Source organism: Petromyzon marinus, chromosome 3 (assembly GCF_048934315.1).
Source record: "Petromyzon marinus isolate PM22_M1 ecotype Great Lakes invasive population chromosome 3, UKy_Petmar_22M1.pri1.0, whole genome shotgun sequence".
Classification (NCBI taxonomy): Eukaryota; Metazoa; Chordata; class Hyperoartia; order Petromyzontiformes; family Petromyzontidae; genus Petromyzon; species Petromyzon marinus.
Genome location: NC_133669.1, coordinates 24,893,554 through 24,914,713, shown reverse-complemented (window position 1 = coordinate 24,914,713; position 21,160 = coordinate 24,893,554). Strand labels below are relative to the sequence as shown.

The window sequence follows — 21,160 nt, the reverse complement described above, 5'->3', positions numbered from 1 at the left end:
TGAAACACTCCCTCCGACACCCACGCCTGTGTGAAACACTCCCTCTGACACCCACACCTGTGTGAAACACTCCCTCCGACACCCACACCTGTGTGAAACACTTCCTCTGACACCCACACCTGTGTGAAACACTCCCTCTGACACCCACACCTGTGTGAAACACTCCCTCTGACACCCACACCTGTGTGAAACACTCCCTCCGACACCCACACCTGTGTGAAACACTCCCTCCGACACCCACACCTGTGTGAAACACTCCCTCTGACACCCACGCCTGTGTGAAACACTGCCCCCGCAGCCCCCGCGGCCCCCGCGCTCCTGGCCAGGTGAGGAGGCGTTGCTGCTGTGGGCCTGCTGACGCGTGCGCTCTGCGTGGTTGATGATGGTGGGGGTGGGCGAGGTGCAACGTGAATGGTGGGGGGGGGTGTCGTGTTTGTTTTTAAACGATGCCCGTTGTGGGCCCCTTCAATTATTGCTCGCGGTCGTCGGGAGCAAGCAGGGGCGGATCCTGTAACGTGACGTCCACTCGTTCCATCCTCTCGGGGCACATTTGGGCTCGGAGCCGACAACAAGGCGGCAGCGCCACTCACTCACTTGCCAGCCAAGGCAGCTGCAGCCTGCACAGTGGACGCGCTTAACCTGGGTGAGTGGCTCATCCTGACGGTAGGTCAGTAATGTACGGCCCACCCCTCCTTTTTGGGGTGAGTACCCTAATGGATAGATGTAAGAGAGTTGTTTGACCGTACTTCACGGCTGCTGGGCAGTGAAGGACGGGGCTTTGGTGAAGCTTGCGGGCGTGGGCAGATACAGTTCAGATATCGCTTGCGCACTTGAGTGTGGGATTCATGGCCCGGAATAGAACTTCGAGTGAGCGGAGTGCGAGCATCGCTGGGCCACTGTGAGAATCTCTGAGCCACTGTGAGAATCTCTGAGCCACCGCGAGAATCTCTGAGCCACTGTGAGAATCTCTGAGCCACTGTGAGAATCTCTGAGCCACTGTGAGAATCTCTGAGCCACTGTGAGAATCTCTGAGCCACTGTGAGAATCTCTGAACCACTGTGAGAATCTCTGAGCCACTGTGAGAATCTCTGAGCCACCGCGAGAATCTCTGGGCCACCGCGAGAATCTCTGAACCACCGCGAGAATCTCTGAGCCACTGTGCGAATCTCTGAGCCACTGTGAGAATCTCTGAGCCACTGTGAGAATCTCTGAGCCACCGCGAGAATCTCTGGGCCACCGCGAGAATCTCTGAACCACCGCGAGAATCTCTGAGCCACTGTGAGAATCTCTGAGCCACTGTGAGAATCTCTGAACCACTGTGAGAATCTCTGAGCCACTGTCAGAATCTCTGAACCACTGTGAGAATCTCTGAACCACCGCGAGAATCTCTGGGCCACCGCGAGAATCTCTGGGCCACCGCGAGAATCTCTGAACCACCGCGAGAATCTCTGAACCACCGCGAGAATCTCTGAACCACTGTGAGAATCTCTGAGCCACTGTGAGAATCTCTGAACCACTGTGAGAATCTCTGGGCCACTGTGAGAATCTTTGGGCCACCGCAAGAATCTCTGAGCCACTGTGAGAATCTCTGGGCCACCGCGAGAATCTCTGGGCCACCGCGAGAATCTCTGCACCACCGCGAGAATCTCTGAACCACTGTGAGAATCTCTGAGCCACTGTGAGAATCTCTGAACCACTGTGAGAATCTCTGAACCACTGTGAGAATCTCTGAACCACCGCGAGAATCTCTGAACCACCGCGAGAATCTCTGAGCCACCGCGAGAATATCTGGGCCACCGCGAGAATCTCTGAACCACTGTGAGAATCTCTGGGCTACTGTGAGAATCTTTGGGCCACCGCAAGAATCTCTGAGCCACTGTGAGAATCTCTGGGCCACCGCGAGAATCTCTGAACCACCGCGAGAATCTCTGAACCACTGTGAGAATCTCTGAGCCACTGCGCCCGTCTGCAAGTTGATGCCCATCATGATGACGGCCCGTCTCGGTCTTTCTCCTAACAAGAAGAGCGCGCGAGTGCGTGCGGCCTTCTAAGCCGGTCGGTGTTGAGTGAGTGTGCATAAGGCGAGTCATTATGCAGGCATGTGTGTTGTTATATCTGGGGGAGTTTATCTTGGCTCGCAGTGGGGCCAACCACGACTCTCCTGCCCTTGTGTATTTTGAGAGATACCCCGAAGCGATGTGCGGGGGAGCGGTGGGTGTTGTGGTTAGCGCGTTGCACTGCGAAGCCCGGCCACGCGAGTTCGATTCCCGGTCACGGTCAACACCGGTGACGATCATTTGAACCGGCCCTGGGCCTCCCCTAGGTCGACTCAGCCTCAAAGTGAGTTCCTGGTGCGGTGCGTAGTGAAGGGACAAAGGCGGTCGGGCGTGGTGCTGGCCACAAGTGCCCGGCCTTCATCGGTTGCCTGCTCGCTCACGACAACCTTCCCAAACAGTCTGATCAGACTACACTGGGGTGATGGTGGGTGGCTGTGGGAGGGGTGAATCTTTGTCTTCTGTTAAGTGCTGCACTGTAAAGTTGTTTACCGTGGATGCAATTGGCTCTTCGTGTTACGAACACTTTCGCCCACCCCCTCCCCTCATCCTCCCTCGGTGCAGACTTGGGACGGAAAACTCGTTCGACCAGATCTTCATGAAGCAGCAGCGGCAGACTTCGGGGTGTGGATCTCTGCGAGGGAGTTGCTGCCATTGCCGCTGCTGAATTCGGTGGCCACAAATCTGCCCCGGCCCGGCCCCGGCTTCGGCTTCGCTCGCTTTCGACTTGAGACCCGGGGCCCTCTGGCGTTCCCAGCACTGCGTTTCAACGTTTGGATTATTTTCCCTTGCATCCCTTGGTTGCACCCCTTGTTTTTTGTTGTTGCTGCAAAAGGCTCCTCGCCCGCGTTTGCTGCCTTTTTTCATCAAGCTGCGAGAAACTCCAACAACAAAAAAACACCACCACCAACTCTGCCCCCCGGACATCGTCGTCACCTGAACATGGATGTCAAACGAAGTGAGTAGACCCGCACAGCAGATGTCGCTTAAAATTGTCTTTGAAACAAATCAATCGATGTACCGTACGTTCGTTACACGTTGTCGGTTTATATCTTGTTCGTACACGATTGTTTACCGTACGGTGTTTCTCGGCACAGGAGGAGGAGGACGAGGCGATGTGCCGCTGTATAGAGAGTGCATAGGGCCCAATGCATATTGGCTCGAGTGTGTGCAGTGTAGTATAGTGCGGTGTGGGATCATACTCCAGGGGTGGTGTTGTAGTTCGACTGGCTAGTATTTGTTACTTATTTGATTTATTATCCTCACCTGAATCCCATGACTCAGTTTCAGGAGCGTCCTGCCACGATTTTTCAAGTCGGAGGATTCTATCCAGTAGAGTGCAGGACTGAATATGTATATAGTACGAGAGGAGTACGGAACAGAACACGTGTGTGTGTGTCCTGTACGTGTGTATGGGGTGATGATGACCCCTGACTCCGCGTGGCCACACGTTAACTACCTCGCTTGCTGTACCTAAGAGGTCGTGGGCTCGATCTCGACACTGACAACACCCGTCTGTATATTTGGAGTTTGCGTGTCTCTCTTCCCGTGGTCGCGTGGATTTTTCTGTGGGTCCTCCGGTTTTCCCCTTCCACATTTAGATTCAACATCACGCGTTGAGAGTATTTGGCTGCTATAAAAGTCAACATGATGATCCACTTCGCTGAGCCGTCATTTGTCGCTTCTCAAAAAGAGCTACGTAGCTCAATGGGCCTTACCTTGTAAAATAAAAAAATAGTGGTATAGTTTTTCTCCGGATGCTCCGGTTTCTCTAAATTGTATAATAAACACCAATTGGCTGAAGACATCGTAATCCATACGCCTCCACGTGTTATTATTCCTGTACGTCCTTTAGAAATCCAATTTTGAGTTGTACATAGGCACTTAATTAACGGACGTGTACTGTTTTGTCTTTGCATACATTTGACGTGTCATTTTACATATTAGTGCAGTGATCACCCTGTATCTGTTGAATGTTTTTGTAATTCTACAATGATCAGACTAAACCAATCTGCCCAGCTCACAACGCGGGGATTTATTTTGTAACATTGATTTATTTTTGTACAAATATTTTAAATGCGACACAATTGATTTTATCCTCGTTTCTATGTTTTCTTAATTGCTGTTCTTATTTTACATAACAGTAATTTATCTCGCAAAAAAACACCTGTACTGTAATTATAATGATGAATTGTGTGTAGTAGGAATGTCGACGTTTTCTCTATTCGTGTGCAATGTTCCATCAATTGAACGATTCCACCACTGGAGGCCGCTACACTCAGCAGTGGCAGTCTCGGACAAAACCGTGCCACTATTCTCGCATATTCATAAAAAAAACACATATACAGGAATCCGTTCTTCGTTTGTTTAGTACAACAAATATTTAGGGTTTTTTTTTTTACACAAAGTGTCCCAGTAAAATTGTAACGTCGCACCAACGTTGGTCCAACGTTCGAAGTTTACTGTGGGTCTTGTCCTCAATCTGATTTTAACACGGCACTGTACTGTGGGAAGATAACGCATTTTGGAATGCAGTATTCATCACCTAACCTTCTCAGAACATTGGTTTTATGAGACATTTTGCCGTCCGTGCGCGCTTAACGTTTTACAGTGGCTTCTATTCGTCATCCTTTTTGTCATACCAATATGCACAGAGGGTTTAAAGTCTTGTGTTGCGGTGCAATACGCTCTGCTTATGGTCGCTTACAACGTTGAGTCGCAGTCGTGCAATTACAATGCAGTACCAGTGAAGTGTAATGTCATACATTTGTGTTTTCGAGGTCTCGAATTCGGAGCCCTTATTACTCGTGACTCCGAATTGTCCACGGCAGTTGTTAGAGTACGTGGAAACAATTTAAATTCACGGTCCTATTACTATTTGCCGTTATCCGTGATTTTACTTATAATGCATAGGGAAATACACGTGATTTTGTTCCCCAACAGATAAGCGGAGAGTTTAATGTTAGACCTCACTTATTATCCGCGGGTAACGTCCGTTGCGTCATTACTCTTTATTACTCGCGATATTTTCACGGATAAGAGTAGTCGCGCGGCAAATTCATCCTATCATCCGTGGGTTGACCGTGATTTGTTTTGCCATGCGGAGAAGAGGAGTAAGATCTCGGATGACCCCACAGATAATGGGATTTGCGAAATTGGTTCCCACTGATGACATCAGTTCTGCGTAATGTTCATGAATTTAAAAGCATTCAACCCTACAAGTACATTCCGAAGTTTGTTATATGATGGCAGGGCAAAGTACAACCAACAAGGATACCAGATCAGACCCAACACTGAACCCCGGCCATGCGGGGTTTCGAGTGCTTTGCAATGAAAATGACACGTTTTTTTTGTGTTACGTGCTGATTCTAGCACAGCTTCATAGGTGGTGGTTTTCACGTGCAGTAAGTCACGGTCGTTCACGAGTCACTCCATTTATTTCCATAATCTGTGCACGATACATTGGCGATTTTACAGCTTTCAAGTGACAAAAAGCATGGCCATGTTTCATAGCCAGGGCACGGCCAGCCCGACCCCTTAGTCATTGTTTGTAGGGGGAGCAGGCTGACATTTCTTGGCTTTTCAGCACAATCAGCCATCCTCAAACTGCTTGATGAAGGGCTGCCCAAGGCTGTCGCCATCTCTCTGTCTTGCAATGCAGAAACCCATGAGCGAATTTAAACGTTACTGTGCTTGGGTTTGTTCTCTATAGCTCTCGGATGTGTTCTTTTGTAAAGTTCCTGAACTGAATTTTCCCTCCGGAAGCTCCTAGCGCGTGAAACGAAACGTCGGACAACATACAGTACACATCGGAGATCTATACAGTACCAAGATAGTGCTGTGCTGCAACGCGCAGTATTCATCTTCATATGACAGTACCGGAGTGATTTGCTATAGCACTCCAATACCGTTCTTATGTGCTACGGAAGGAACGTTTTAGAATTCGGTCCAGTTTTACTTTAAAAAAGCTGTTATTCGCCTGATAAGTATTGCACTGTATACTGTAACAACAGGTTTTGCCAGTTTAAAAGTTTGTTTCTATAAGCTAGGTAATGCAAGACGGTCGATTAGGGTACATTGAGTACAGCATTTCAACATCTGCCAGGATTATAACCAAGGACGGATTGGAACATGTTTCTGTGCGGCAGTGTACTCGACCGTACTGGCAGCTTTACAAAATAAACTCCTGTATACCGGTGGGTGTTAATGTTTAGTAATTAACATTCTTCAACAAATTACCTGATAGATTGATCTGATGTTGTTTGTACCCGTCATTCTAAACCTCGATACAAGCTTGAATCTACACGGGTTACAAAAAAGAGTCGAACTTCTTGGCTTGACATATTTGGCAGCCATCATTTGAATATGCTTTCTGAATGCAGCATATATTTACAGTACCGTATATATATTTTAGATTTGCATAATTTTAACCACTAGATAAAAATGATGCAAACCTTACAACTATTTCCTCTTTTCCGAACATAGATGGACTCGTCCATATGAATAACTGCCAAATCGTTCTCCCTGGTGCTAACGTTAAAAAAAAACCCCGCCACTTTTTTTCAAATTTTCTTGCTGTGATTTTCACACCTGATGATGATTGCTTGTGTTACAGTCGAAACGTCGTGAGAATTTTATTATTTTATATTTTTATCATTTTATTGTTTCCCTTCTACGTGGCTTTACCGAAAGAACCACGAATATGAATGCCCTGCAGTCACGAAAGCTTTAAATCAAAATGTAAGCAGGGACTGTTTACAAAATACGTAGCGAGACTGAAACCTCGTATAAGTTGGAAGTAACGTGGGGAGTCACCACCTGCTGATGGGTGTTTATTGAGAATGCAGAAGTGACTCAGTCTGTGACTTCAGGCTGGTTAATCGTTGATATGCCAGATTTGTTTGTGTCATCTCCACGTTCGGAGGCCGACGGTCAACATGCATTTGACATCTTCACAATTCTGGCAAATCGCCTGATGAGGCTGGTTGTAATCACCAGCGAAACATCACTGTACTCAAATGGTAAATGTTGTGGATTTACTCCAACACAACCGATGTCCTGAAGTAGTAACTAATTGGCACGTTTTGTTTACATGACGAACCTTTCTTTTCTGGTAGTGGCGGGTTAACGGCACATTTATAATTGCGCAGTCTAAACTTTCGTTATGCGTATATCAGCACGTTCCTCTCAGCACGTGGTCTTGTGATCTTTCCCATACTGAGCTGGGTCTACTCCTCTGTTACCCCCCCTACCCCACCACGTCCGTCTTTGTCTTCATCTTGCCCGTATATTTAGTATTTGCTAGGAGAAGGCGTGGAAATAGGGCTCCTTTTTTGAGCCGCGCATGACTTGCTTGCGCTGTGCCATCTTTGGCTGTCACTCTGGAGTCGTTCTGCTAATCACGGCTGTATTTGACGAAGCTGGGGGGCGGGGGGGGGAACGGGACAGCCTTAAAGGGAAGAATCTGCTGCCCATATAATGAAGGTCCAGATGAAGTAAAATAGCTTGTTGGCTTTCAAGGAAAGTGGGGGTTTGGCTGTGGCAGGGTCGGAGCGGAGGGGACGCAAGTTATACACCCAGGGGTCACCGTCTCTCCGATTCGCCACACTCGTGCAAGCAAGCGTGTGTGTTATTCGGTTTAACACGTGGGCTTTCGCGACCAATGTTATCCATAATAAATATGTCGTTAAAGTCCGCGTTATTTTTGTGTGTGTGTACGTTTCACAAAAAAGTGTAAAAATAAAATGTTGAAATTGAACACGATTTCAGCTTTATCCTTAAGGAGGTTAGCAGCAGCTGGAGGCTTGATTGTTCTTTGCTTGCTAGGGCAACCTTAAGTGCCGGGCGATCTGCATAAGAACGCGTGGAATGTTTCGTGTCACAGGGGTGGTAGGGTAGGTGGGGGGGGGGTCTCAGCCCCAGTGGCTGCCGTGGCCACACCGCGGCAGCCCTCCTCCGTGTGACGACGTCTCCCGAGGTCGTCTCTACCCCTCCGGTTGCAGGAGCCCACTGCCGGTCCCCAGCGCAGAGTGCGGCCAGTTCCGAGTGAAGTTTTTTAGCCCGGCCTGCACCCGAGAGGAGTGTCGGGTCACTTCGGGGACGCAAGGCCGGCCTGTCAATACAACGGAACACCACACACACACACTTGTTGTGTGTGTGTTATGTGTTTTTTAAACGTCCCAGTATAGTGCCATACAACTGACTTCCTAAAAAGTCAACGCAGGCTCGGGTTGTGTTTGCCCGGGGGCATTTTTGAGAGGAGCGAGTTGTTGGGACAAGAAGAATGGGCCAGGCGGCCTCTCCCGTCGAGGGCTCAAGCTCAGAGTCTGACTGTGAGTACCTGTGCGCTATCGGTGGTACCTGTGTAGGTGCAGTGTTGGTGGTACCTGTGTAGGTGCGCTATCGGTGGTTACCTGTGTAGGTGCGCTGTCGGTGGTACCTGTGTAGGTGCAGTGTTCGTGGTTACCTGTGTAGGTGCAGTGGTGGTGGTTACTTGTGCGCTATCGGTGGTTACCTGTGTAGGTGCAGTATTGGTGGTACCTGTGCAGGTGCAGTGTTGGGGGTTACCTGTGTAGGTGCAGTATTGGTGGTACCTGTGTAGGTGCAGTATTGGTGGTACCTGTGCAGGTGCAGTGTTGGTGGCTACCTGTGCGCTATCGGTGGCTACCTGTGTAGGTGCAGTATTGGTGGTACCTGTGCAGGTGTAGTGTTGGTGGTTACCTGTGTAGGTGCAGTATTGGTGGTACCTGTGCAGGTGCAGTGTGGGTGGTACCTGTGCGCTATCGGTGGCTACCTGTGTAGGTGCAGTATTGGTGGTCACCTGCTACCTGTGTAGTGCAGTATTGGTGGCTACCTGTGCGCTATCGGTGCTACCTGTGGAGGTGCAGTATTGGTGGTCACCTGTGCACTGTCGGTGGCTACCTGTATATTGAGTTGTGTGCTTTCACACACAGTTGAGCACCTTGGCCAGCCTGATTCCTGAAAACGGTTTATATCGTGTATTCATGTATACATATAGTACCACATTTTATATTCATTAAGGGGTTTGTTACGTGATACACATTGTGTGTGTCATTTTTGTTAACGGAAATGTGTATTTTGTATTGCTATTTTCACAGTTTCTCAAATGCAGGCCTGTTTAAAAAGTGGCTATGCCGTCTAACAATCCCCAGCACAGTAAAGTACTGGCGTGTCCACACAGTGCTGTAGACAAATTATGGTACTGTACATTAGTCCCATGTAGTATATGTACAGTGTTATGCATTCTTTTCTCATACCGGTACAGGGCTGCGTGAAACAATTGAAATCGTAAAGCACTTTGCGTGCACATTTTGCTTTGATCAGAGAATCAGCGTTCATTTGCATTTTTATTGTGTAATTACAGAGCGGTAGTCGGATGTCGCGTGTGGAGTCTTTTACAGGCCTTGTGTGAGTCTGCTGCTGGATGAGGGCCTCCCCACACACCGAGGCGGGTTGTTTGGCCATACTTCACCACGCTGGTCAATGTGGGTTGTGACGGCAGAGAGAGAGAGAGTGGATGTGGAAGCATAGAAGTGCCGTGCTGAAATGGATTTTGCTGCACTCCCCCCCCCTCCTCTGCTGTCCACCACGTAGTGACGACCTGCTCGAGTTTCAAACCCAGCTTTTTGCCCCTCTTCTAAGACCCGATGAGATGAGTTTCATTTTCTTGACGGCAAATATTGCAACGGAGCGAACCAATACGACACGCAGCTGGGTTACTTTTTCACCGCCTAATACAGAGCCGCGTTTTAGAGGACTGGCACTTGCACAAACGTATGCAGCGCTGGTTTGTTCATGACAACAGCAGGGTATTTAACGATTGCATTTACCGACCGCGTTTTCAGTGCGGCTTTGGTGACGAATCCCACAAAGCGTTTCAGGTTTGGTGTATCTCGTGAAAACACCGCCCGTCATGCTGTGTGATGATCTGTATATGGTGTAGCGAAGCGATGGCATTTACACCTGACTGATAAGTGTAAAATGTTGCATCTGTGTTTGTCTGTGTGTTCAGTCGCAGATACTTTTCAGAATGTGTGTTTTTTTTCCAAGCTTGGGTTGGGGTGTGTCTGAGCAGAACAGAACCCTGCAACGACTTGCACGCCGTACAGGAATGTAAAAAGACGGGTGCTGCTGTTTTGTAAGAAGCAGTGGGTTCACACGTGTTTGCTTGTTAACCGCACAATTACAGCCGAGTGTTGTGCGTCGTGGCTTGTGTCTGCTGGATGTGGTACGAGGTTTAGCAGTCCGATTAAAAATACATCTACTACACTACCGTTTTTTTTATAAGTGTCCCAGCTTTCATGGCCGGCAAAAGAGCGCATGTGTCTTTATTTGTGACCCACACGCCACACTACCCTTGAAGCGGCTATTGCACTCCTCAGCTGTTACCCATTCATTTTATTCTGAGGCGCCTGCATGGCAATGCAGTAAACTTGTAGTAAGCATTAACTCTTAATTGCATTTTGTGACAATCAGTAACAAGGTCAAGGCCATCCAGAGTTTGTTTGGCATGAAGGGTACCAACTATAAAAATATATTTTTTTGTCCGCTTTGGGCTTAATGCAATTACAGATAACTGGCTTGAGCATTTCCATCAATCTACTGATGCCACGATGTTCGTATTTTTGTATTGTGGACAACACTTCATGTGGTAATTCACAGTTGTTTATCTAGCCACCGTTTGTATGTATGGTGAACTTCTTTCACAATTTACGTAGCCAACCGTGCTCGTCGGAGGTGGATGAAGGCCTTCCCCCACTCCATGTCGGTCCGAACAATATATATGTCCTTGCACTTTGAGTAGAAATGTTACAATGGACAAACGGTTCGGTTCTGTCAATGAAAATCTAAATTTAGTGGTCAATCTACAAGGTATTTTTTTTTTACTACCTCCATCCAATTTATGCTTCACAATGGCAGCATATAAAAACTGACTCTTGTGTTAAATATAACACACAGCATGACAACATGAAAGGAAGCCGCTTGTCATATAGTTATGGTCTGTGGTTACTCATAGCATCCATGAACAATTTACACAAACAGCCATACTTCCGTAATCCCCCCCCCTCCCCCTGTGAGGGGGTTGAGTCAAATTCAGGGGCTATAGTAGTAGACCTTGCTTGTTAGTGGACGCCGAGTGCTTTTTGTTCCATTGTTTAAGGGTCGCGACTGTGAAAAAGGCCAAAATGGGTCCCTTATTACCATATTTTTCCCGCATATAACCCGCGGGGTATACCACTTTTTACAAACAATACAAGACCCTGCGGGGTATATGGAGGTGCGGGATATCTGAAATTTGTTTTACACAAAACGTTATTTTTGCGGGGTATATGAGTCTGCGGGTTATATGCGTATGCGGGCTATATGCGGGAAAATACGGTAATTACGCAATTACATTTCCCCACAAGCAGGGCAATTGCTTCCATTTGACAAAACGCATGGTTAGTAAATAAAAATACTCGGCAAGAACGACTGAGCTGCTATACTGCTCTTTTTCAGAAGCGACCTGGCCACAAATAATAGCTCAAAGAAGTGGCTTGTCATGTGGCAATGTATAGCAGCCAAAATACCCTTAAACGGGTGATGTTGATTCTGAATGTGGAGGGGAAAAACCGGAGGACCCGGAGGAAAATCCACACGACCACGGGGAGAGAGACACGCAAACTCCAAATATAAAGGCATCAGGGTTGCGATGGAAACCCACGACCTCCTGCATAGCAGGCGAGGTAGTTAACATCGCGCCTACACTGTGCCCTATTAAATAAGTGAATAATTCAGCATTGTTCCTATGCATGCCTTTTTACAGTGCTGTAGTACGAGTACTCACGATGAATGTAGTTTGAAGTCAATCGTGGTGGAACATTTTCTGGCCTACTCCAGTTTAGCAAAAACGTACAAATTATTGCTCAGAATGTATGCCATACTCGGGTGAAAGGTGTTTTTCTACGTTTATGTAAATGCGTAGAGTTTTTTTTTTACTTTGGTACGGGAAATAAACTGCTTTATATGAATTCACGGAGAAACATTTCAAACAATGCCGGCGACAGAAAAGTGATTGCGGTGTGATGTAAAGTATGCGTAATCTACAAATATGGAGGAAAAATAGGTGCGCCCGGTGATTTTCTGGATTAGCAGGATTCGACTGGCATAACATTTGAAAGCACCATACGGCACTGTATCGTAGGGCATGTTGATCCTGGTACAATGCGATATTTGCTGCAGAGTTAGATTTTGCCCGACTGAAAGGGTGCTTGTAACATTTCGGGTGTAGCTGAGGGTATTGACTTCATCAGTGATCGCAGCTTAGAACGTGAATGCTTGTACAGGGACATTAATCGGCGTCAGAAATGTTCCACACGCCCACGTGTTACGGCTCGTGTTGAAGGCTGTCTGTGTCAGCGGCCCATGGGCACCTACGTGTTTATCACCAGACACCGTGGTGACTCACTTGTGCTCCACACGTGACATAAAATAGTCATCGTGTTGGTATTTGCATTTTAAGCTGTGGTCATTCTTTCTTTGCATGCCGTAATTGAATGTTCACGACTTTGGAGTGCAGTATTCAGGACTACGTGGTTATTTGCTTTATTTATTAATTAATTTAGATTTTTATTTTTTTACACGGGTTTCACGAGAATGACCCGCAAAGGACCTTGGTAAAAGAGACCATTTCAGCGAATAAATAATAATATTGCAGACCCCTGAGTAGCAAACAATTCGAGCGACAACATGTCCCCCCACACCATTCAAATTACACTGGCACCATCAGCACTGAAGCCTCAGGTCGAGTCCGAAGCCGCTTGTGCGGGAATGTAGCGCATATCAAACGTCACGCCAAATCCTTCGGGGGTTCGATAATCACAAAATACCAATTACTTAATTGAGGCAATATCTTCAGATGGAACGTCTCATTTGCAAGGGTGTCCCGGGTTTCAATTGACACACACGTGGTGAGCACGTGATAGCCCATGCATAAACATTTACGTGCTAATGTACTGTGTACGTGAAGGTGGAGTCGACGCTCCTTCACTCTCGGACTGGTCAAATTAGCATCCCGACGTTCTCACATTTCACAGCACGAGTAGGAAGTCAGAAGAGAGGTAGGTTGGTGTGTGGACACTGCATTCTGGCATAGGAATGTGGAAATGCCACCACTGATTCTGGATGACCAGTGGTGGGTTAGCAGCACCCAATTGCAGGCAGTGTGACGAGGCTTTTCTATTCCTTGATATAAGTTATGCGTGCAAGATAATTTTTTATTTTATTTTGGACTGTTGTTGTGCATGTGTACCATATACGTAGTCTATGTATGCCAACAGCCTATATGTTGGCATGGCTATCGGATAAAATTAATATCGGCGATGATGTCTCTGGGTCACCCACGTACCCCAGTATTCCTTGATATAAGTTATGCGGGCAAGATATTTATTTTATTTTATTTTGGACTGTTGTTGTGCGTGTGTACCATATACGCAGTCTATGTATGCCAACAGCCTATATGTTGGCATGGCTATCGGATAAAATTAATATCAGCGATGATGTCTCTGGGTCACCCACGTGCCCCAGTATTCCTTGATATAAGTTATGCGTGCAAGATATTTTATTTTATTTTGGACTGTTGTTGTGCGTGTGTACCATATACGTAGTCTATGTATGCCAACAGCCTATATGTTGGCATGGCTATTGGATAAAATTAATATCGGCGATGATGTCTCTGGGTCACCCACGTGCCCCAGTATGCTCATGTTGACAGCTGACCCGTAAGAATACACGTGGTTGACTTGGCACAGTAGCCCTTGTTCGTTGAAAATACTTTGCTATCATAAATTAATTATGTCTCAGTGTAAAGCGGTTGTCCGCAATTGGTCAGACACAACTGGAAAAAACACGCAGAAAATATATTTTTTCAAATCTAGAGCTGTTACTGTCAAGGGACAGACAAGAGCAGGTGATTTGGGAAAAGTGAATTTCGCATTGAAAAGCAACGCTCCGCCAATGTGCCTTTTGAACACAGTAATGAAGACTCGTGTATGACTTTCGAATGACATGGATCTGAAACATTGACAACGAAACGAACAAAAACTGGGAAGTGCACAATAATCATGGACAAAGGCCCACCGTTGGAATTAGACTGAGGGACGGAAAGAGACATTGTACTTGCTGATTGTTAAAAACAAATTAAGAGTGGGGGTCTTGGCCAGGACGCCTCACATGACCCGGCGGTCAACACCCACGATGTAGTGGCAGCCACACAGCCGGGAACGTGCCAGAGAGTTATTCACCACAGAAGGGAGGCGGAGCGATGAAACAAAGCTTGTGAGCAGGTGCTGGATCGATTGTTGCATCGTGGGGTTTGGAGTGGCCTTCCTGCAGCAGGGGCTGATGATGATGACAAATGCAGTGCCCTCGGTGAATAACCGCGTTAGCCGCGTTGCTAAAAGAAAGACTGCTCTTTCGAGTATAGCTCAATGTAGCAATCGCTGCAATGATTAATCAGGTTGATTGTCGGGGTTAGTATTTCACCTTGCCCACAGTTATGGGCCTCTGTATATGCTCACAGTATACAGTGCACCGATGCATTTTTATTGCCATTTAAAATTGTGCAACCATGGCGCAGCTATGAAGTTTTAGGGCACACACACACACCGATGTGTTTATCAGTACCCCATCAGCAGACACTCGTTGTTCGTGTGCACCACATTGAATGCTCATTGTTGAATATCCGATACCCTTGCATGCAAATAGTTATTTGGGATATGCGAGAAGTTACGATGGGTCTGCGTGAGTTTGTGTCATATCGGCATGGCCACGTGAAAGGTAGGTTTGCTAGGAAGCCTGCGAGAAAGAGAGAACACACAGGGTAACTCAACGCACCCGTGCGCAGTAACTTAACTGTACGTCAAGTTGAATGCCTTTGTCCTCGGTGTGGAATGCCTGCTGCAACTTGGGAAGGCCTTATAGCAGTGGAATTACCATGGCAATGATAATCGTGATCAAGGTGCAGGTTGCATACAAAGGTTGAGTGATGGATGTTGTTCCTTTAGAGATTGAAGTTATTCTTAATTGATTGCCTTTTAAACAGGCATTGCCCTACTATATTTTACGTGCCTTTATAATCGTAGCCAAGTACTTAAATAAACGCTACTGTTCTCGTTGTGACCCAAATGTTTGCGTGTATTTTCAACCGGGGCCATATGTTCTCACCTAGTTTAACAAATTGACTTGATCTGGCTTTCCAGCCAACACAAGCGATTAGACTTGCACCATCATGGCACAAGAGGTATTTTTAAATTCACAATGTGTACGTGACATATGAATTTCTTTCAAGATGTGTGACCACCCTGGAAGAGTAGGCAAAAGTACCTCTCTAGAGGGCCTCCTTAGAGCAGCCTTTAGAGGGGGCCCACCTGCCAACAATGTGCATATGAAACTGCATGAGAATGAGTTTTTAAAAAATAATATGAAAATATTGGGCTTGCTTCGTAGACCTCATACGAATGTCAGGATTTAATGCTCAGAAGCGTAAATATGCAGACATACACCTCTAAACATCAGACATTCAAACAAATACGCTCCAGAATTGTAATTCCAATGTTTTTGACCATTTTGTCAAGGATTCACAGAATGCTTTAATTTTCTCAGACAATTACATGGAGCATTTATCTTGGGCAATGAAAGCTTAGTAAAAAATAATTGAGATTTTAGGAAAATTACATTTCAAATACAAATTTAACTTAACCTGAAGAAAATGTAGTTCGCTTCCAATTTGACTGAGTGTGGAATGCTATTAAACAAAAAAAGGAAATAAATGGTGAATCTCAATTTAAAATTTTAGCTCATGATGCATATGGAAAATGTGCTTATATCTCCATATATATAAAAGGCAAAGTTTTGAATATGTGTCTGTTAAAATGTTTAGCGTACTTCCCGACATGCAACAAACTGGAAATTTGCCATGCGGATACTTTCCAGACTGTACACCATGCAAACATTATAAAAATACACTTTTGTGCGTTTTTTTGGGGGGGGAGCTCAATAATGCATCTATTTTTTGCACAGCAAGTGAGCTGTGACGTCAAATCTGTCACGTGACCCACGCATGTGGAAGCGTAACGCATTGTAGTGTAGTGGTTAGCGCGCCGCGCTACGAACCCGGCGACCCGAGTTCGATTCCCGCTCACGGCCACCACCGGTGACGATTATTTGAACCGGTCCTGGGCCTCCCCTAGGTCGACTCAGCCGCAAACAAGTAACTGGTGTGGTAACATCGCCACTGGGGAGACAAAGGCGGCCGGGCGTGGTGAATCCAAGTCCCGGGCGAAGCCGGGTAGTAAAGCTAGTTTTCCATAAATCTAAAAAAGGAAGGTGTTTTGTCAGTACAGTGGTTTTCACCAATGACTCTGATGCATCACTGGCTTGTGTTGTTTTTTATTAATTTAAAATCTTGCGTGAAAATCTACGACCTTCAGCAGAAACCTATTGTGCAAAATGCTGAGTTATGCGAAGGCAGTGGATTCTTACGGCGAGACCCGCCTTACGGTTTCTCCAGAAAAATACCAGAAAAAACTCAACAAAAATAGCAGAGGAGGAAACACTTTAAAAATGATTTTAAATGTCCTGTTCAGAGATTAATTGATTACAGTTGTAAAAGGATAAGGTTGTGCCTGTCACTTAGCAAACTAAATACAGTGAGGGAAAAAAGTATTTGATCCCCTGCTGATTTTGTACGTTTGCCCACTGACAAAGAAATGATCAGTCTATAATTTTAATGGTAAGTTTATTTGAACAGTGAGAGACAGAATAACAACAAAAAAATCCAGAAAAACGCATGTCAAAAATGTTATAAATTGAATTGCATTTTAATGAGGGAAATAAGAATGTGACCCCCTCTCAATCAGATTTCTGGTTCCCAGGTGTCTTTTATACAGGTAACGAGCTGAGATTAGGAGCACACTCTTAAAGGGAGTGCTCCTAATCTCAGCTTGTTACCTGTATAAAAAATAACTGTCCACAGAAGCAATCAATCAATCAGATTCCAAACTCTCCACCATGGCCAAGACCAAAGAGCTCTCCAAGGATGTCAGGGACAAGATTGTAGACCTACACAAGGCTGGAATGGGCTACAAGACCATTGCCAAGCAGCTTGGTGAGAAGGTGACAACAGTTGGTGCGATTATTCGCAAATGGAAGAAACACAAAAAAACTGTCAATCTCCCTCGGTCTGGGGCTCCATGCAAGATCTCACCTCGTGGAGTTGCAATGATCATGAAAACGGTGAGGAATCAGCCCAGAACTACACGGGAGGATCTTGTCAATGATCTCAAGGCAGCTGGGACCATAGTCACCAAGAAAACAATTGGTAACACACTACACCGTGAAGGACTGCAATCCTGCAGCGCCTGCAAGGTCCGCCCCCCCTGCTCAAGAAAGCACATATACATGCCCGTCTGAAGTTTGCCAATGACCATCTGAATGATTAAGAGGACAATTGGGTGAAAGTGTTGTGGTCAGATGAGACCAAAATGGAGCTCTTTGGCATCAACTCAACTCGCCGTGTTTGGAGGAGGAGGAATGCTGCCTATGACCCCAAGAACACCATCCCCACCGTCAAACATGGAGGTGGAAACATGCTTTGGGGGTGTTTTTCTGCTTAGGGGACAGGACAACTTCACCGCATCAAAGGGACGATGGACGGGACCATGTACCGTCAAATCTTGGGTGAGAACCTCCTTCTCTCAGCCAGGGCATTGAAAATGGGTCGTGGATGGGCATTCCAGCATGACAATGACCCAAAACACATGGCCAAGGCAACAAAGGAGTGGCTCAAGAAGAAGCACATTAAGGTCCTGGAGTGGCCTAGCCAGTCTCCAGACCTTAATCCCATAGAAAATCTGTGGAGGGAGCTGAAGGTTCGAGTTGCCAAATGTCAGCCTCGAAACCTTAATGACTTGGAGAAGAAATGTTTTTATTTAAAGCTTTCGTGACTGCAGTAATTAATATTCTTAGCTCTTTCGGTAAAGTCACGTTGAAGGGAAACAATAAAATAATAATATATATAAGATCTGCAAAGAGGATTGGGACAAAATCTCTCCTGAGATGTGTGCAAACCTGGTGGCCAACTACAAGAAACGTCTGACCTCTGTGATTGCCAACAAGGGTTTTGCTACCAAGTACTAAGTCATGTTATGCAGAGGGGTCAAATACTTATTTCCCTCATTAAAATGAAAATCAATTTATAACATTTTTGACATGCTTTTTTCTGGATGTTTTTGTTGTTATTCTCTCACTGTTCAAATGAACCTACCATTAAAATGATAGACTGATCATTTCTTTGTCAGTGGGCAAATGTACAAAATCAGCAGGGGATCAAATGCTTTTCTCCCTCACTGTACATCATTCCAGAGTGAATACTAATTTTGTCAAAACTTGATTTGAAGCTTTCGTGACTGCAGGAATTACTCGTTGGTTATTTCGGTAAAGTCACGTAGAAAGAAAAATAAATGAAATAATACAATACGTTTCGATTGTAACACAAGCAATCGTCATCAGGTAGAAAACAAACCTAAACTTAGAAATATAATGCAATACGACACAGTCGGCTGACACAACAGCCAACACCCTACCTGGTTGATTATGTTCTTCCAAAGATCGCTAAATTTGAGAGAGAGAGAAAACACAGACATGGAGACACACAAGCAGAGAGAGACAACATAGACACACAGAGAGAGAGACACACAAAATAGACACACAGAGTGTCGTATTATATTATTTAATTTATTTTCTACGTGACTTTACCGAAAGAACCACAGACTAATTTTGTACTTTGACGCTACAGTATAGTATTTTTTTCAGAGGCCCTTCTCGTGGATACGTTTATCTACATTATTTCAGATATGAGAGGAGTCCCCAAAGTTGTGATATTCTTCCTGCTATCCGCACTTTTCTGCAAATATATCTGCTTGGACATCTGGATTTGTTTTTTGCAGATGATAGGTGCATATACAGCACTGTGTTTTTTTCCAGACTATTACAAAACGCTCCGGAAACTAAGACACATCTCAAACCTGTGCCCGGTGTCCATAAAGTCATACAAATCTGGTCACACGCACACAACTGCCTGATTCTAAGACGCCACTGATTGCTTTAAAGTAAAAAAAAAAATGCAGGGGGAGCAAAGTAAACGTGGCTCAATCCGGAGAATCCGGTGACAGGATCCGTCGATGGCTCCGTGACGAGCGACACGAGCGAAGAAGAGTTGGACAGAATCTACCGCTGCCCGGACCTTGTGAGCAGCGCAGTGTTCATGGCTGGAGTGTCGACACTTGAGGTTGTGGAGGAGGATCGCGCAGAATTCACGTCCCCCCCCGCCCCCCATTGACGTGTGCTTGAGATGGGACATCTGCCTCGCGCGTGTCCTCAACGCGTTGTCACTTCATTGGGCCACTTGTAAACTCCCACGTGGATGATTGCTCGGCGCCCGCTGGTTACTAATTTAAGTGCTTGTTTGTTTGTTTTAACTATACACGATACTGTACGACGTTTAGCATTGGAAGTGGAATCCCCTCTGCATGCAGTCGCATGTGCACAATGCCTGTAGCAGTCGAATGGATATCAAACGGAGACATCGATTTGTAATCTGTTGCAATACCCCCAAAAAAATCCATATGAAAGAAGAATGTGCAATGCTCACCTTGAATCTCATACCATGTTTATTTGTTATTATATTTATAGTACAATATTTCTACAGTAATGTATGAAGGTAAATAGCAAGTATATTGGCCCTATACAACATAATTATGCATAATACTTGAAATCGCATAATATCAGGCGATGCAGTGCAGGCACACATTTGGAATGGTTGCTTGTGTACATGAAATGAAAACACGGCTGCTTCTGGTTGCCATGGGTGCGTGAAGTTGAACCTTCCCCCTGGCAGCAACAACATCGCCTATTGAACAGACCTCAGTGTTGACACATTCAGCTTTACTCCAGGGCAATGATGCAATTGATGCGTTGTGCTTTCGGCAAGCAGATAAATAATTATTTTTATTTGAATCAAGATGCACTCGTGTGAGTTGAGTAACTGAACCATTTTTCAATGAAGAATCCATTCGATAGGATTCATCACTTGCAGCTTATTTCGACTTAACATATTCACTGTGTCCAAAATGCACTTGCACTATGTACTGTAATCAGAAACATATAGTCTAAAAATATATTTTAAAATATACAATGATGCACTTTTTTCTGAAGGACATATACGTGTTTATATCCTGTTGATTTTAAAAATGACTTTTTTCCCCCAATAAATGGCACTTCAGTAAAAGAGTCAAATGTAAACGTGGTAAATTTAAAAAGTGACGGTAATGTCCATGAAAAGGGAGAACAATTAGTTTCTGCCAGCTGTTTGTGCTGCCTGGCTTGCTGTGTTCTGTCTCGCCATACAAGTGAATAAAACCTCGCCACTGACACACAGCATGCGTGTTACAGTACTTACCCACCAGTTGGCTCAGCGGTCATACGAAACGGCTCGCAATCGGAAGGGTCTGAGTTCATATCTTGCTTGAGGTTTGTCTCAACCCATCATCCCTCCGGGTTTGATAAAATGAAAACCACTGTGAATGCAAGTCAACAGTCGTCTCATTGGGTACATTTGCCCACTGCCATAGGATTGTGGAATGCCTGTCACGAGCTTGGGCTCCACGGTGGCAAGATGTTAACTACCTCGCAGAGTATGCAGGATGTCGTTGGTTCGACCCTGACCCTGACGCCTGCTGTATATTTAAAGTTTGTGTTTCTCTTCCTGTGGTCGCATGGATTTTCCTCCGGGTCCTCTGGTTTTTCTCTCCACATTTAGAAACAACCACGTTTAGAGTATTTGGCTGCTATAAATGTCCACGCGACGATAAGCCGCTTCGTTGAGCTATCATTTGTGATAGCCGTGTCGCTTCTGCAAAATAGCTACATAGCCCAGTGGGCCTTACCCTGGTAAAATACAAAATCAAAAGTTTAAGCGGGATATGGACGCCGTCTGAAACCCCCTGTTCTGTCCCCCGCCCCTGTGCCTCGTCCCCTGGGTGTTTTGC

At 45.8% G+C, this 21,160-nt stretch overlaps 1 protein-coding gene across 5 annotated transcripts in view; it reads left to right on the top strand.

Moving 5' to 3' along the window:
- Positions 1-450: 450 nt before the first annotated feature.
- Positions 451-21,160, top strand: part of LOC116957774 (phosphatase and actin regulator 4) — a 38,265-nt gene continuing 17,555 nt past the window's right edge. For 2 of the 5 annotated variants that reach the window (XM_032980160.2, XM_032980151.2), the window contains exon 1: positions 7,640-8,386. In XM_032980160.2, coding sequence (XP_032836051.2) covers positions 8,338-8,386 — 49 coding nt within the window. In that variant the 5' untranslated portion in view covers positions 7,640-8,337. Of the gene's footprint in view, positions 644-1,840; positions 2,482-2,618; positions 3,013-7,639; positions 8,387-21,160 lie in introns of those variants that run through there. The other 3 variants (XM_032980125.2, XM_032980135.2, XM_076053321.1) reach the window with 3 other exon arrangements.